Genomic DNA, 17,607 nt, shown 5'->3' on the forward strand with positions numbered 1-17,607 from the left:
AAAATATTGTAAGAATATTATTTTTTAATATTATTATTATTTTAAGATTTGAAAAAGTTGAATTTTTTATTATATTTTGTATAAAAATTTAAAAAATTTATAATAATAAGATAAGATGAAATCAGATAAATATTTCTTGTATCCAAACGGGGCCTTAGCTAGGGCATTAGTAGTGAGTGAGGTATAATCAAATTTTGGTCAACATCAAACTATACTTCTACTTTAATTTTAGTCATCCTCTTTTTCACTGGCCAAATCTGGCTAGTCCAAACTGATGGCTAAATAATTTTTGGCCATAAAATATTTAGTAAAATTTCCAATATAATTTTTAATAAATATAACAATTCACGGTTGTATACAGTGAAATTTCCAATATAATTTTAATTGAAGACCAAATGTCAAATCCTTCATCAGTCTCTTTCCCTAGCACTTGAAAGGAAAATAATTACAATAATACATAATAGATATTACCTGCATGAATTCGCCATCCAACTCTTTCAAAAGTTGATGCATCTGCATATAATACACAAAATAGAATTCTAACGCATGCAGTTGGAATGATATGAACGTTAAAAATTTAATGTGTATTTTTTAATAATAAATAAATATTTTAATAATAATTAGAATTAATTATGCCCCTTGAGCAACCATTGCTATATATATATATCATTTTATTATAATAAGTAACTATCTAGAGGCTATTATAACCTTTTTTTTTTTTCCATTAACTTTTCTTATTTTTTCATTAGGCTTGTTAAGTCTGTTACTTTTTTGTTTTAGGGATACAATTATCTTTTTTTACCTCTCTTCCTCTATCATTTCCAATTCTCTCTCTCCTATCATCTCGAACCTCTCTCCCACTCTCCAATATTTGTCTCTCTACCTATCCCTTCAAACCCACACTCTCACACGTTTTCCTAAAACACTCAGATCTTAATCTGAGTATAACTATTCAGATATGTAGAAAAAAAGGCAATAAAGAATAACAAGTACAAAACAAAAAAAAATCCCCACAAAGAAAAACACTCAGATTAGAACAAGATCTATTCAAATATGTCGATATTAAAAAAAATTATATCAAAACACATGATTTGGATTTATAGTTCATATTTCCAAAAAAATCTCAAATATTATGCGTTCTTTGAGTATGGTGGTAGTATTTATTGTAGTGGCAATGATGCTATTTTTATTTATGTATATTATTTTAATGTATATTGATTTTAATTTTGAACTAATCTTTTTGTTTTTTAATGTATCTAAATATGTAATTATTATACTTACTGACCTATCATTATCTAAAAATATTTGCTAAAGTTTACTTTTTTGTCTCTACGCATTAAATTATTTATTAATCAAGTTTTCTATATTACTTTTGTAAAAAATTTGTTTAACCCAACTAGACAAATATGTTTTGCATGTACTCCTGACCTAGTATATATATATATCAGAGCTGCTAGGTATAGTCGGCTAGCCTACGTGGAAGTGAAGAAATATAAAAAAAGTAAAAAAACAAAACTGAACTTAAAAGGCAACAAGAAAAAAAAAAAGTGGGAAGGAAAAAAGCCGAGTTTTTCTTCTTCTTCATGTCAGTAGCTAGCAAACCAGAGCAATCCCTCACAGCTAATTTTCAAGCAGCTTTTTCTTGATCTTCCCCTTCTTCCTTAGAAAGGAAAATCATACACTGAAGGCCTACTTGAGAGTGGATCGAAAATGGCCTTTCTTTTCTTCTTTGATCGCTAGACCATTGGGCGATTCCTCCTATTACCTTCATCTCTTAACAACAACATAAAACGAGGCCTTTAGGCAGATTTGGCTCAAGATAGAACAAGAGAATGGTTGAGGGGCTGCCTATCAAAACAAATGAACTTGGTACGTTGAAGCATTTCTCCACCAAGAAAAAAAAAACTCCATCTCTTAGATTTCATCATTAACATATTTTTTCCAAACCCATTTTCTAAATTTTTTCTAAACCCATGTCCAGATATTTGCCAAACCCATTTGCTAAATTTTTCCTAAACTCATTTTCAAAGTATATTTATTATTTCTTGTTGATCTTTCCAGATAAACCATTGTTCATTGATGATAGCCAGTTGTGAGTGCTCCCAAACCCAAAATGGTTGTTAAAACAAATCATGTATTTTTAGAAAAACCCACTTCAGTCAACCATATAATGCAAACAAAAAATTTGCAAAAAATACCCATTATAATCAAAATCTATAATTGCTCGCTACTCTATGAGGAAGTAGAAATTCAGAGGAGAAAAAATTAATCACCTCGATAGCCCCCAGGTTTTCTATCACTGCAATCTTGCTACCTAACAACCAAAGGGAAAAATACTTACAAGTAAGACCATTTTGATGTGATATTGGAGAGAGAGAGAGAGAGAGAGAGAGAGAGAGAGAGAGAGAGAGAGAGAGAGAGAGAGAGAGAGAGAGAGAGAGAGAGAGAGAGAGAGAGGTTGCTGAGCTTAGGAAATGAGAAGGGATGCAACAACGAATGGGAATAAGAGTTTTGTCATGAAGGTAAAATGAGGTAGAAGGAAAAAGAAAGCGTTTTTATTTTAGTGATGTAGCAGTCGGTTGATAGGAATCGTTGCAGGGAGGTTGAATGGCTTCTAGAAATGGTGGTGGATTCGAAGGTGGAGAGAGTGAAGAGGAGGAGGGTGATGAAGTTGGAGCTGCTACTTGTTCTAATTTCGAATTTTGACGAAAAAGAAGATGAAGACGAAGATGAAGAAGATGTAAAGGAGAAAAACTTGTTTTTTCCATTAATGAAATGGTTGTTCTCGGGGAAGAAGACTAGACGCTTCTTTGCCTTCTTGTAACTAGCTCGGTCGATGGCGTCTGAAGAGTAGGGGAAGAGGAAAATGGAGCCGAAGTGGAGAAGGTGAAGGAGTAAGGGAGAAGGGGAAATGAAAGGTTGAGGGAATGAAACGCACCATTTGATGCTCACAGTTTAATTAATCCACGCAAGACATGACTACACCCCTCTTATATATACTGACTGCATTCAGCATTTTTGTGTATATTTATGTATAATGTGTATATATATTTGGGCTCAAGCTCGTGGTTCATTTCTATTGTAATTCCACTGGGCTCTCTAATTATTTTGGCCCAAATTCAAATGGTACAGTGAACAGCAAGTTTAGCCGGGGATGTGTATCAACGTGCACGTGACATTTAACATTTTCCTAACTTGGAAGGACGATTGGAGTCATCCATCCGTTGATTCGAGCCTTGTTCCCTTAATAGCAGTGAAGAATCGAAAACCGTGGCTCACAAACATTCGTAAACGACACCTGGCACCTGCTACACAAGAAATTATTTTTATTTTTGTAGTGTCATCACGTCGCCTCTTTTCTTGCTTTCCAAGAAATTATTATTTTCTCTTCAAACAACCAAACAGTAGGATTTTTCTCGCACTCCATTTTTGCCCGAGAAAAAAAAGACTGAACGACATGGATTCTACGCCAGTGAATTGGGAAGCACTTGACGCTCTGATCATTGATTTCGCCCAATCGGAGAACCTGATCGAGGGGCTTCTATGTTCTTCGTCTCCACCCTCTTCTCCTGCTTCCTCGTCGTCTTCTTCTTCTTCTTCCTCGCTGTCCACTTCGTCCTACCATTCGAGGTTGATCATCTGGAAGATCAGACGCTCGTTAGAGGCCGGTGACATTGACACCGCCATGGATTTCCTCCGCGCCCACGCGCCTTCCATTCTGGACGATCGTCGTCTTCTCTTCCAGTTACAGAAGCAGGTGAGTGTGTCTTAATGCTCTGTTTCGTTGTTGACATAATGCGGGAGGATAATTTTTTCTAAGAAAATGCGGGAAATAATACTACTGCGTTTCATTTCAGAGAGTTAGATATCTTACCGTTTCTTGGGTTTCCCGGGAAACTAAACGCTCTGTTTTTTTAATTTTTATTTAGATTTCTGAATTGGAATTTTTTTGGTTCAATTTTGGTGAAGAAATTTATTGAGCTGTTGAGAAAAGGGACTGCCGAAGGTCGTGACGCTGCAATTGCTTGCCTGAGGACAGCTCTCGCTCCTTGTGCTCTTGACGCCTACCCAGTAAATTCAATATATATATATATATTGCAATTGTGTACCCTCTTTCCCTTAATTCTTTGAGATAGAGTTGACTGTTCCCACTTATAGTCTCTTCACCACATTTGCCACTAATAGGCTCATAGATATTTCAATCCTACCAAATTGCCAACTTATGGGTCCTTGATTAATGGACGAGTGTCATATGAAACAGCGAAACACATAAATATTTGCACTTTTTAAAAGGCAAATTAGAAAAAGATAAAATTTTTGAAGCTGTGGTAGTGGGATTTCTTATGAAAAAAAAAAGTTGTCCGTCAAATTGCTTTCTACATGGATAGGGGTGTAAAATATCTCTCTTTTTCTAATAGGTCTTTTGTTTTTTTCTTTGTACTTTATTCTTTGTTTAATTGCTTAAAGGTTTATCCTTTGAATACAACCTGCTAAGTGGCGTTGTGCCTCTGCATTTCTAATGAACCCCCCGTAGCATAAAAATTGCACTGCTTAAAAGGCATTTTGGAAAAGTGTTCCAAGTGGTGCTGGTGGGATTTATTACTATGAAATAAAATTAGTCAAATTGCTCTACACAGGGATAGAGGCATATAATCTCTCTTATTTTCCTATGTTTCTGTTGTTGTTTTTTTTTTTTTTTTTTTTCTTTTTTGGATTTTTGTTCTTCTTTTAATCACTTAAAAGAGGTTATGTCCTGTATACATCCTACGTACTAGTGGCAGATAAATGACAATTGTTCTGAAACCTTTCTGGCAATCTTGCTGATAAATATTCATAATTTTTTAAAGTATAAAGTTGAACTTGATATCATCTAGACTGTTTTATATTTTTGGTTTTTTCAGTTGAGAGACTGTAAAATAGAGAATTTGTTAAGAATGTGGAAGAGATATTTGCAATTTTAAGGGAGGTTTGAATAGTGAGTTGAGATGAAAGTTGAATAAAATATTGCTAGAATAATTTTTTTTAATATTATTATTGTTTTGGAATTTAAAAAAGTTGAATTGTTTATTGATTTTGTGTAGGAATTTACGAAAGTTGTAATGATTAGATGAGATGGGATGAATTAAAAGGCTTTTTGTATCCAAACCTCCCCCAAAGTCCTTCAGTGGATTTTAATATTCATAACGGAGTGATAATTCATTATGGTGGTTCCGTGTTTTGGTTGAGATGTTTCTCTTTCATTGTTTACTGCATCTATGCATCTCCGAGAAGGTGATGAATGAGAGCTTGGCAAATGGGAACTTGGATTTTTTGGATGGGAGAAATTTTTGGCCCTTAAATTATTTATCTTATCAATTATTTTTAATATAAATCATATATTTTTTATAGGTAAAAGTTCAATTATATAATATAAATCATATCTAATATTATTATGGATGGAGCAAATGGATACTATCTGCTCTGCTACCCTTAAAACTGTTACCTGTCCATGGGTAGTGCCTTTTTTTATTATTATTTTAGCACCTTGATTTCCTGGCACGCTTCTTCAGCCACCGCTGCAGTTTGAAGTTTTCTTGGGGTTAATAAATTGTTCAGCACTCATTTTATTGTTTTTATAAAAATATTATTTTTTTACTGCTAAATTTTTGAACCTGTTAGGGTTTCCATTCTCTTGTTTAGCTGTGAATTCTGAAAATTCTGTACCTATCTCCAAGGAAGCATATGAGGAATTCAAGCATGTTCTTCTTGCCTTTATATATGGCAAAGATGATCAAGCTTCACCAGTGGCAAACGAGGTGGGAAATATTTGGTGTTCTTTTGCACTAATTTGACTTTATGTTGTTTTTTTGTAGACAGCAGCAACTCAGTGATGTATTCTATGTTTTCTGTATCACATATGTGTTAGCTATTATTTATCAAAGATCAAATGTTGCTTCAACTATTAATTATATGATATGATAGTTCATGTCGGTTCTTTTTTTTTTTTTTCTAACTATAAATATTTTCTTGATATGTGATGGAGGGTGGCTTGTGGTTTTTCAATAATATTGAAGGCTTTACAATAACACTACTAATCTAGATATAGGTTTTACAATAAACTGAACCCTATTAAAAGAAGATGGTACTTGATTTTTGTTTCCTTTGGAGCATAGCTTTACTTAGTAGTTCCCATGGGTAGTTATTATAGCTTTAATAGGCTAAGTTTCCATGACTTCCTGCCATCCCTGTCCAGCTGTTAATTAGGTTTTTTCTCTTGTACACATCCCATGTGCTTGGGCCATCTATTATTATTATCAATAAATTTTGTTTACCCCTAAAAAATGTGTGCCCTCCAGTCTTTTCTCTTCCACCATATTGATAGGGACCTCATAGAAATGATTAAGGTTGGTCTATATTAACAATTCACTGGATCCTTGAGTTTAGTTAAACAAATTAACATTTGTAAATGGTTGATTTTTCATCTTCATTTCTAGCTTTCTTATTGGCATTAGCTATTGACTGTAATGGGCTTAATTTTCATGATTTTTTTTTGTATCTATTTCTTCTTTCTAATTAGGTGTTTCCTCTTGTATACCGTCCTTTGTACTTGTGCTATGCCTACTCTTTTATTAATAAAATTTTTACTTATCAAAAAGGAAAAGTTCTAGCTTATTAAGGAGAAGTTAGGTGTTTGTCACTAGTAATTTTGAGGTGGGAAATGAGGAAAGGAATAGCATTAAATTATCTCATCTTCTTTTTGCCGATGACACATTGATTTTCAGCGAGCCCAACCAAGAACATTCTATCTTTGAGAGCCTTGTTGTTATGTTTTGAAGCTGTCTTGGGCCTAAGGATTAACTTAAATAAGTCTGAAATCGCTCCTGTGGGTGCTGTGGGCAATATTTCAGATTTGGCTAATATTTTGGAGTGTAAGATTGCTTCACTGCCACTGAAGTATCTTGGTCTTCCATTGGGCGGTTCTCACAAATCTGTTTTGATATGGGATGGGGTGATTGAGAAGATCAAGAATAGGTTGGCTGGATGGAAAAAGATATATTTGTCTAAAGTGGGAAGAATTACTTTGATAAAGAGTACATCTTCTAATCTTTCCACATATTTTCTTTCACTTTTCCCTTTGCCGGCTGGGGTTGCTAGGAGAATTGAGAATATTTATCGTAATTTCTTATGGGGGGGAAAAGGAGAGGAAAAGGAGTTTCATTTGGTTAATTGGAACAAGGTTTGTCAACCAGTATTTTGTGGAGGATTGGGGGTTAGAAATTTGGGGTTTTTTAATAAAGCACTTTTTGGGAAATGGCTTTGGAGATATCATGAAGAGAGAGATGCTTTATGGAAGAATGTTGTTGCTGTTAAATATGGGAGTGGGTGGGGGGATTGGTGTTCTAAAGAAATTAGAGGAGCGTACGGGGTGAGTTTATGGAAGTTTATTAGGAAAGGTTGGGGGGAGTTTTTTAAACATATTAAATTTAAGGTGGGGGAAGGGAGGAGGATTTTCTTTTGGCATGACATTTGGTATGGGGAATCAGCTCTTAAATCAGATTTTTCATCTCTCTACAGGCTGGCAAGGGATCAAAATGTTGCTGTGGCAGATTATCTTCAATGTTTGGATAATAATATTTTATGGAATGTTGACTTTATTAGAAATCCATATGACTTAATGTTGTTTCAGATTTTTTGTGAAGGATTTATAATTCAAAAGTGATGCACGGAAGAGAGGATATGCTACTGTGGGACTATGCTGGAAATTTCAAGTTTTCAGTCAGTTCTCATTATAAGGTGCTTAATTGTCATTCTGGCTGTGTATTTCCATGGAAAAGCATTTGGAGGGTGAAGGTACCTACTAAGGTGGCGATCTTCAGTTGGGTGATTGCTCTAAGGAAAGTATTGACTACAGATAATCTTAGAAAAATGTGGTTTGTGTATAGCTGATTGGTGTGTCATGTGCAAGAAGGATGGAGAATCTGTAAATCATATGTTTTTACATTGTGAGGTGGCAAACTCTTTGTGGTCTGAGGTTATTGGTCGGACAGGTTTATTTTTGGTGATGCCTAAGGAAGTTGTAGAGCTTCTTGCATGTTGGCGTGGTTGTGAGGTGAGAAAAGATGTTGCTGCCAGGTGGAGAATGATTCCTTTGTGTTTAATGTGGTCTTTATGGCTGGAAAGAAATTGGAGATGCTTTGAAGACAAGGAGCGCACTTTTGAAGATCTTTGAAACTTTTTCTTTTCTACTTTGAGTTTGTGGGCTAAGATCTTTGTAAGGAATGTTGAGAATGTACTGTATCTGTTTCTGTTTTAGTTTTCCTGTTTTCTAGAGTGTAGTAGGTATTTCCTTTGTATACGGTAGGTATTTTCTTTGTATACTTCCTGTGTACTTGGGCTATGCCTATTTGTGTTAATAAAATTCTTATTAATTATAAAAAAAAATTATTATGTCGTTTTTCTTTTCAGTGGTCTGAAAGAAGGAGGTTTGACATTGCTGGATTGATGTCCTCTGTCTTAAGAGCTCATTTACACGCATATGATCCAGTCTTTTCGATGACATTGAGATATTTGATAAGGTATCATTGAGCTTTGGTTATTTTGTTTTCACTTGATATTTTCACTCTGATGCTTGCGTTCTTTTAATGCATGTGGTTGACTGACTGTTTATCTTTCAATTTTATCCCTATGCCATGCAGCATACACAAGGGATACTGCTTTCAGCAAGGAATTGTGTCACCCATTTCAGATCTTACTCAGAGATTGCTTCTTGATGAGCGTGACCCTCCTGCAACAGCACAGGAGAGTCTCTATGAAGTACCTCCATTTGATGAGGTGAGATTTCTAGATTATATTCGATTGTCTTAAGATGTTAAATGGAGATATAAGTGTATTTATCTTAATGTAAATCATTTTTATACTTCTTCGTTCTGCCATCATAACCGCATCCCTCTCTCTTTCCTCCCTTCTCTACCTACTCTCACCCTCTCTCTCCCTGTTCACGAAAAAGAAAGAAAGATAGAAGCAACTCGCCACCATCATGGCAGCCATCATTTTCTTCCAACTATAGGTTTAACATAGATATCACTAGAACGCAAAAAACCAATCACTTTACCTCAGAATGAATAGAATTTTTTTTTTTTTTGATGTGTAAGTAGAAATATTTTCCATCAAAACAAATGTTGAGTGAAGCTGTATTTCTTGTTATGGGTTTTGCCATCAGCCATCTAAAATATCATTTCCAGAGTACTTGGCATGCCTTTATATATGATCATTTGCATGTTCGGTTTCAAAAACCAGGTGGATGTACAAGCTCTTGCACAGGCTGTAGAGCTCACAAGACAAGCAGCAGTTGATAGCTTGAGGTTTTCTAAGGGTGATCTATTTGTGGCATTTCAGGTTAGTAGTTTTTTCCCAATGTAAACTTTGTAACGATATCTAGGTTTCATACTTTCATCATATCTTTCCTGATCATTTGCTAATATGGGGGTTTAACAATGGCGTTTAGGTGGGCAGGTCCTTGCAATATTTTAGAGACTGGAAACTTAGCTCTACTTGGGTAGTTGGATAAGTTTTATATCTGTATGCTATATGTGTGTGTTTTGTCTTTTCTTTTCTTTTGAAATATGCAAACTGATATCAAATTTAAGTTCTAACATTTAACCACTCCCCAATCAAACTTCTGCAATTTTTTCTGTCTTCAAATTACAACATCTGTAAAGGCTCTGATTAACACCCATGTGAATTTTATTTTCCTATATTTGGATCGAGGAAAGAAAAGAAAAGGATAGTATAAGTAACATGTCATTTGAAATGTCCAAAAAACTGACATTATAGCATATACACACACTCTGGGGTAGAGAGTCAGTGGGAAGAGTTTTGACCTTATCTCTATTATCTACTGTAGAGAACAGTAAACCGATCTCATTGAGAGGTTATTGACCCCCGCGTTTGTGGTTATGATTCTCTTTGGAAGCACCCTATGAGGAGGCCAAGGAGGGGATGGATGTTGGTAATTTAGACTATTGAACATTTTTGTAAGATAGGACTGCGCCAAATTCCATCATGAGTTTTCACCAGTTTATTTCCTTTGTTTTTGGTAAATTATATATCGATTCATTAAGTGTTCCTTAGTAGAAACCTAGTAGTGAAGCATAGAGTTTGGGAGTTTTCCCATATAGGTAACATGAGAATCCTTAAGAGTTCTGGACTTCAAAATAATGATGATGATGATGATGATGATAATAATAATAATAATAATAATAAGTAACAAGGAAATTTTATTTGAGAAGTATAAATAACATGGAAACTTTTTAATGCCAACATTTTGGATACTTGTTTAATACCGGAAAAGGAACGGAGCTTAAAAAAGGACAAAACTGCAGGCTGGAATTATTTATTCATTAACCAATATCTGTTTTAAGTTGTATGTTTGCAGTTCCTATGAGTTTAGACCTTAAGTTGTACGTTTGCATCCACTTGCACATTTTAAACAATAGCTTTCTCCATGCTCATGTATCCAATTAGTAGACAGTGTTCTTTTGGGGTAGTGCTATTCTAGTCCTTTTTTTTTAGTCATTGGGTAGCTGGTATATGAGCCTGCAAGTCTTTATTTATTGCAGAATGAATTGTGTAGGACGAGATTGGATGTTTCCATGCTTGATGAGCTTGTTTGTGAGTACTGTGTTTATAGGGGAATCATGGATTATGGTGTTGCATCCACTTTAGGTAACTTTCCTGCCCTTTCTATTCTAGTTCATTTCCACTTTTATAGAAAATCCAATTATATCTCACCAACCTTTCATGATTCCTTCAGTTTTGCAACCTAAAGTTAATCAACCTGAGCCTGGGTGGAGTTCATCAAGAAATTTCTCTCTTGAAGTGGATTCTAGTGTTAACAAACATTCTGATGGTGAGACCTCCATTAACATGGGTGGTTCTCCTGAGAATAATGCTGATGTGTCTCGCATGCAAGGAACGGATGTTGAGTTGCGATATGCTTGTGAGCTGTCAAGCAACCATGATTACTGTAGCACTAGTGGATTGAATGTGTCTGAAAACCCAAGAGTTCTGCCGAGATATAGAACCCATGGATCTGGAGAGAGGGGTAAACGCAAGAGATGGAGGGGAAGATATGATGATCAATATGGTGTTCCTTTTGATGATTGCAGTAGGCAAGAGCTTAGCACAACTACCCTGGTTTCTAGCAATTCTATCTCAAAGGAACAACAGGTGCTTGTTTGGTAATTATTGTTTTTCCTTATGACAAGTGGATATTGACTTTGTGTACTTGGATGTGCCTTTCGTGTGCTTTAATGTAGCTCTATGACATATCAAAACAAGTGGATATTGACAGAGTACTGTTCTGTAGGGCTCAGGGAAACACTCCCTTATAGATGTTAGTAGTAGGGTGGATAAATACGAGATTATGCTGGGGATGAAGGATCTAGCTAGCAAGGGAATGGCTGCAGAGGTTGTTGAAGAAGTTACTGCTATGGATCCAAGCTTTTTTGTGCAAAATCCTATATTGCTGTTCAAAATTATGCAGGTCGGTGGATTCTCTACCCCCCAATGGCTTCATTTGCAGGAAAGATTTGCTATTCATATAATGTTAGTATAAAATGCAACCAGTGGTGGAACCAGTAATTTTCTTTAGGAGGGGCCGACTTTCATATGACACATTTATGTAAAATAAAAAGAGATTAAAAATCATTAAAACATAACTATATATAAAATTATCTCAGTATTTGCTACATATACATAAAAATCAAATAAGAAAAACACAACTTAATATATATTTTAGATTTTTGACGATAATGTTGTATGGAATAATATTCATCCATTATTATTTTTATAATGAAATATTTAGAATTTATTTTTGTAAAAATTATCAAGTGATCTTTTAGAATGATATCTTTTATTCTAGTAGATAAGCTAGTTTATCAAGTGTCGTATAAAATTTAGATATTTTCATGTCACATTAAGTTTATAATGTTATAATTGAGACCTTAAATAAATTACTTCTTATTTAATGAAGTCTAGAGGATAAAACTTCTCAACTATTTTTCATATAGATCATTAATTTTAAATGATTTTTCTTGTATTTTCATATTAAGAAGTCTAATATTGTTTAACAAAAAATTTTGGGATCCATATTAATAAGTTTATTATTTCTCCTAAATTTAGTTTTAATTTAATTTTGGTGAGGACACATCCCTATAAATAGAGAGTATATAGAAATTATACAAAATTTTGAGACTATATGAAAAAAATTAGAGAGAGGCATTTCTAAATATATTGAAATTATGAGGATTATAAATTTTTTTTGGAGGGTATTTTTTATATTTATAAGAGTATAAATAAAAACTAAGGGATATTTTAAATTTTGAAAAAACTTTGGGGGGGCCATGGCGCCTCCCAATGTATACCTAGGTCCGCCACTGAATGCAACCGTCTGATCTGTTTGCTGGTTAGGTTGAATTCCTTAAGCTGGTCAGCTCTGGTGACCATTCGAGTGCTCTGAGGGTTGCATGCTCCCATTTAGGTCCTTTAGCTGCTAGTGACCCTGCCTTACTGAAGCCCCTAAAGGAGACTTTGTTGGCATTGCTCCAACCAAATGAAGATGTACTCGGGAAAGGCTTGCCTCTTCATGCCCTTTCAACTTCACTCCAGGTTTGCCGTAGAGCTAACTCATATAATTGATACATATTCTATTTTAATCTTATGCTTCTGAGGCTTACATTTCCCCTGTTTTCGCCAACCTTTGAGGGTACTGAGGGAACTACTACCATTTTGCAAATCTGTTGCCACAAACCACTTTCAAACCGCCAACCTTTATTAGCACTTCATTACTCATCTCTTGCAGTTCCCGTCAGTTACTATAAGTCCATGTTTATTATCATCATTATGTCTTCTTCCTACCTATCAAAAAAGAAAAACATTTTTTCTTCTTTCATTTATATGTATTTTATTAAAATTAGTAATTGAATAAGATCATTTTTAAATAACTTCACAATAAATAACGTCACAAAATCAAGCTATAAACAAAATTAAAAATAGAATAGAATAAAAAATTTATCAATGTCTCGCGCATTGCGTGGGTGTGCGACTAGTTCTATTTTTATTATTCCCACGCATTGTGTGGTTTGATGACTAGTTTTAAATGTATGGTGGAAGCTTCTATCTGCAGCCACAAATGACTTTTTCTGTGCAAAATTAAAAACTTTTGCCTTAAACTTTTATTGCTTTTGGTTTTATTCATTATTGGTTTCAATTGAATTTTTATCTGTCCATCATTGTTGTAAGTGATGATGTGAATGAATCTTTAAGACTTATTTTTTATTTTTTTTTATTTTTATTGGATAGGTTGCAATTGGTAGAAGGTTTGATATAGAAGAACCCCGGCTTATGAAAGTAATGAAGGTGTCCCTTTACTCTCATGACGAGTGGTTTAAACTTCAAATGTGTAAAGATCGGTTTGAAAGTCACTTGAGGATTGACTCCCTGAAAGAAGTTAACACACCGTTGCTCACTTCTGTTGGTATGTCAAATTTGAATGGCGCTACTTCCACTCTTGGATCATCTCAAGTTACAATATCCTCAGGCACTAAGATTTCAGAAGATGGCAGCAGTCCTAATCAAGTATCACCTAGAGATGTTGTCTGTGATGAAAATGCCATTCTTAAAGTTATGGTGCGTTGTGGATATATTGTAATGGCCACCACTCTGTTTAAGTTTCATAATCTTTTCTTCCCAATCTCATATTATGAGTTTGACCTGTGTGTTTCTTGTTATTATTAAATGCCTCTGTGCAACATGTGATATTAAATGGAATTTTTTTAAAAAAATTTTGATATTTCGTTCATTTGTCTTTTCTCAAAGATTGTTGTCTTCAATTTCTGTAGTAAGTTTCATGTAGTTGTCCTTTTCCATCCTAGAACTTACAGTGTAAGGTCCTCAGGCATGAATCTTTTTTTTTATTCAAAAAGTACCATCTATTTTCAAGAAAGCTTTGGACTGTATCTATTGAAGAATCACTCGGTTACGGGCAGTCACCAAAAAGCATGCTCATGCATTCTAGCATCGGGGCATATGTTTTATCTGGCTCTTTCCACTCTTTCTAGGGTTGCAAGTTCTAAACGATAGAATCTTTGAGGTCTCTTAACACCCTTGTGTTTTTCCCCCTTTGTAAAGTGTTTTCACCCTTTTCGTCCTGTAGAAATTAAAGATTACAATAATATGAGTATCTTCCCCATACAAGAAATACTAATATTTGGTTTGGGTGCAGGAGTTTCTTGCTTTGCCAAGGGCAGACGCTATTCATCTTCTTGCACTGTACAATGGAAATGCAGAGATGGTCATTCAGCAACTATTTGCATAGTTATGAGTGTAAAACTGTATATAGTTGAATGTATTTGTTTATTGATTTGTGGATATTATTTGATTCAATTTGTATCATACGTTCGCATTTTTAGATGTAGTTGCAATGGGGGAAGCCTCGCAATTTATGCCCTTTAAATCCATCTTCTTCTTATTGTTTCTTGTACACTACTAGAATTAGTTGTTGATATTGGCCAGAAAAGCTTGCGATTAATGAAACCAATATATGGAATTAGTGTGGTTGATAGTGGTAATGGTTCTTTTCTTTTGGGGAAGCTACCTGCAAGAACAGTGCGATCGGACTCCATGGTATTTATTTACAGGCTTGCTTTGCTATTTGGTGTGCATAAATCATGTACATACTGACCTTGAAGTTGAAGTTCGGACCTTGACAACAGATCGGAGATGGTTATAGAATTGTTAATTAAGTGTCACAATTACATTGTTTGGGTTGTAGAACGAGTTGCAAAATAGATACATTAGAATTGCTCGTGTATCATTATTATATATTATGGATGGTGTGCGATGTAAATGCCTTTAAATAGAATTATTCTACTATAAATGTCCAACTTCTGTTATAGAATATAGGCAGTCAATCATTGTCAAAAGGCGCAACCAACCACAACGCAACCAAATGAAAGGCCATGTATGTTTCAACTTCCTGTACATACTGGTGCTATTTGCAAAGGAAGCTACTTCCCAGCCACTTCTGATGGGAAATGGTAGCAAAAATGCTCATCCTACGATATGATAATTAGCATCTCCTGGGGGGGAAGAAAAAGCCCAACTTCCTGTACATAGTACATAGTAATCAATATCCAATCAATCATCGTCTCTGTTTAAGGATTCAATCATCTCTTATTATAAAGCATTTCCAACTTGTTTTAAATTGGTCTTAATATTATATTATGAGTAATACTGTATCTAATTTGAAAAAAATAGCTGTAAATTTTCGAACCCAATAATCTACATGCGATCTAATTATTGCCAATGGCCTAAAAAGGGCATGTATGGCTTGCTTAATTAAGGTCTTATTTAGTTATACAGATAAGATAAGATGATAAATTTGTAAGTAATAGTAAGATAGTTTATAAATAATAGTAAAATAATTTGAATTAAGATGTTTTATAGAGTTTTGAGAAAAAGTAATGCTAGAAACAAGCGATGTTTTGGAAAAAAGGTGAAATATTGATTCTTTTTTAAACAAAACTCTTTTTTAAAAAGAATGTGCATTGCTAGAGTTTTGTAAATAGATGAAATATTGTAAAAGCGATGCACATTCTTTTTTAAAAAAGAGTGGAGTCTACTATTAAAGAATTAATTTTCTCATGTAGGTCTCATATTTACTAATTTTTTCAAAATGTGTGCGCATCACTTGCACATTTCATAATTGCAAATATCGATTCTCTTTGAGAAATTAGATAAAAAAATTAAATAAAAATATTATAAAGTTAAAATTATTGTTGTAATATAATTTTAATATTATTTTTGTTTCGATATTTAAAACATTTAAATTGTTTTTTGTGTAATGATTAGATCGTGATTAAAAAAAACTATTTTATCATGAAATTGTGAAATAGTTGTGAATTTGGTCTTGTCTGGTTATACAAACCATCATTTCATCCAATCATTAAAATTTTATCAAACTCTCACATAAAATATAATAAATAATTCAAAATATTTAAATTTAAAAAAAAATTATATAATAAATTATATTATAATAATATTTTATTTAATTTTTAATTTTTAATTTATATAAGTTCATCTCATCTCATCTAGAGATCACATTTGGTTACATATAACCAAAGGAAGCCAACAGAGAGGCCAACGTTTGGTTACATGTCATCTCAATTATTAGATGTATCATATATTCATATTGTCTCTACTCTTCAGCGATTAAAAAGTCACTCTCAATGAAAATACAATTATAAACTCCATACTATTTATTAACTGTTTACAATTCATTTTAGGCCTAGCTTTTTAAAATGGCATACCTGTTTTATAACTCAATACATATATCTTTTAAATAGGAAAAAAATTAATTTAAGAAATAATTTTTCATCTAATAATTTATCTAAACTTCTTTAACAAAAAAAAAAAAAAAAAAAAAAAAAAACAGAACCAAAAATCTTTTATGAAAATCTAAAACCAATCACCTTTCAATTTTCATGAGAATTTTATACAAAAAAAGTTTATCAAATCTATCTATTCATTTTTAAAAATATAATGTTACTTTCAGCTGTAAAGTGTTTAAACGTCTCGCAATCATTTTAAAAAACATTGAGATCTATTATTAAAAAATTAATTTTTCTATGTAGATATAGTATTTACTAATTTCTTTTTAAATAAATTGCGTGACGTTTACATATTCTACAGTGGTAAATATCATTTCTCTTTTTAAAAACTTGAATACAACATATTCACAATATGTGAGCACACGTTTAACCCCATGATGATCAATAATTGAGCTTTTACTTTTTATATAATTTTTTATGAATCTAATATTTATGAATAAGTCTTTTTCAAGATTCATTATTATATGATCATCATATTAAAATTCTCCAGTAAATAATAAATTAACATACCCATAAATTAAAAGCACTGTCTATAATAAATTAATGGGAAAAAGGAAACAGAGAATAAAAGAAAATGTTGTGAACCTACTCAATGTCTCTACCACTCAACAGAATTCTTTCCTAGAAAAGCCACATGTGCTCTACTTATAGTCAATGATGATTGATGGGCACAATATTTTATTACCCGAAATGATTTCATTTTCGTTTCATTATTGTAACTTAAAGATTAAGTTGTCAATGATGGACACATCCCTTTGCCTTAAATGTTTTAGAAACCATTTGTCTTTCTTAATAATGAACACAGATCGTGACTCAATAATAACTTATATATCCTAATGAAAAATAATATTTACATTTTATAAAGATAAATATGAAACTTATTCTTTATAAAAAAAATATATATATATAAAACTTACATGAAAAAATTATTTTTTTAATATTAGACCTTATATTTTTTGAAAAAAAATACACAAAATTTGCATATACTAAGATTATATATAGTATTACTTTACCCTAATTGGTACATTTACAAACAATACTACTATAGATAGATTTAATCTATTCAACAACCCTACATCACACATGTCGGTATATATATGGTGTAGGGTTAATGCTGAGGAGAAGAACTCATTAATTAATACATGCACAAAAAATAGAGAAATTTTATTTACTCTCA

At 33.1% G+C, this 17,607-nt stretch overlaps 1 protein-coding gene across 2 annotated transcripts; it reads left to right on the forward strand.

Moving 5' to 3' along the window:
• Window positions 1–3,275: 3,275 nt before the first annotated feature.
• On the forward strand, window positions 3,276–14,521 carry LOC122296389. 2 transcript variants are annotated; one of them, XM_043106029.1, is made up of 12 exons: window positions 3,276–3,757; window positions 3,970–4,071; window positions 5,715–5,795; window positions 8,446–8,555; window positions 8,676–8,811; window positions 9,277–9,375; window positions 10,599–10,704; window positions 10,793–11,208; window positions 11,348–11,524; window positions 12,451–12,648; window positions 13,342–13,686; window positions 14,264–14,521. In XM_043106029.1, exons 1-12 carry the CDS (start codon window positions 3,458–3,460, stop codon window positions 14,354–14,356), a joined length of 2,163 nt encoding a protein of 720 aa, XP_042961963.1. In that variant the 5' UTR covers window positions 3,276–3,457; the 3' UTR covers window positions 14,357–14,521. The 2 variants fall into 2 exon arrangements, with proteins under 2 accessions (XP_042961963.1, XP_042961974.1); XM_043106040.1 differs by having other exon boundaries at window positions 3,278–3,757; window positions 13,342–13,668.
• Window positions 14,522–17,607: the final 3,086 nt, after the last annotated feature.

Source organism: Carya illinoinensis, chromosome 2, assembly GCF_018687715.1.
Source record: "Carya illinoinensis cultivar Pawnee chromosome 2, C.illinoinensisPawnee_v1, whole genome shotgun sequence".
In the NCBI taxonomy this organism is placed as follows: domain Eukaryota; kingdom Viridiplantae; phylum Streptophyta; class Magnoliopsida; order Fagales; family Juglandaceae; genus Carya; species Carya illinoinensis.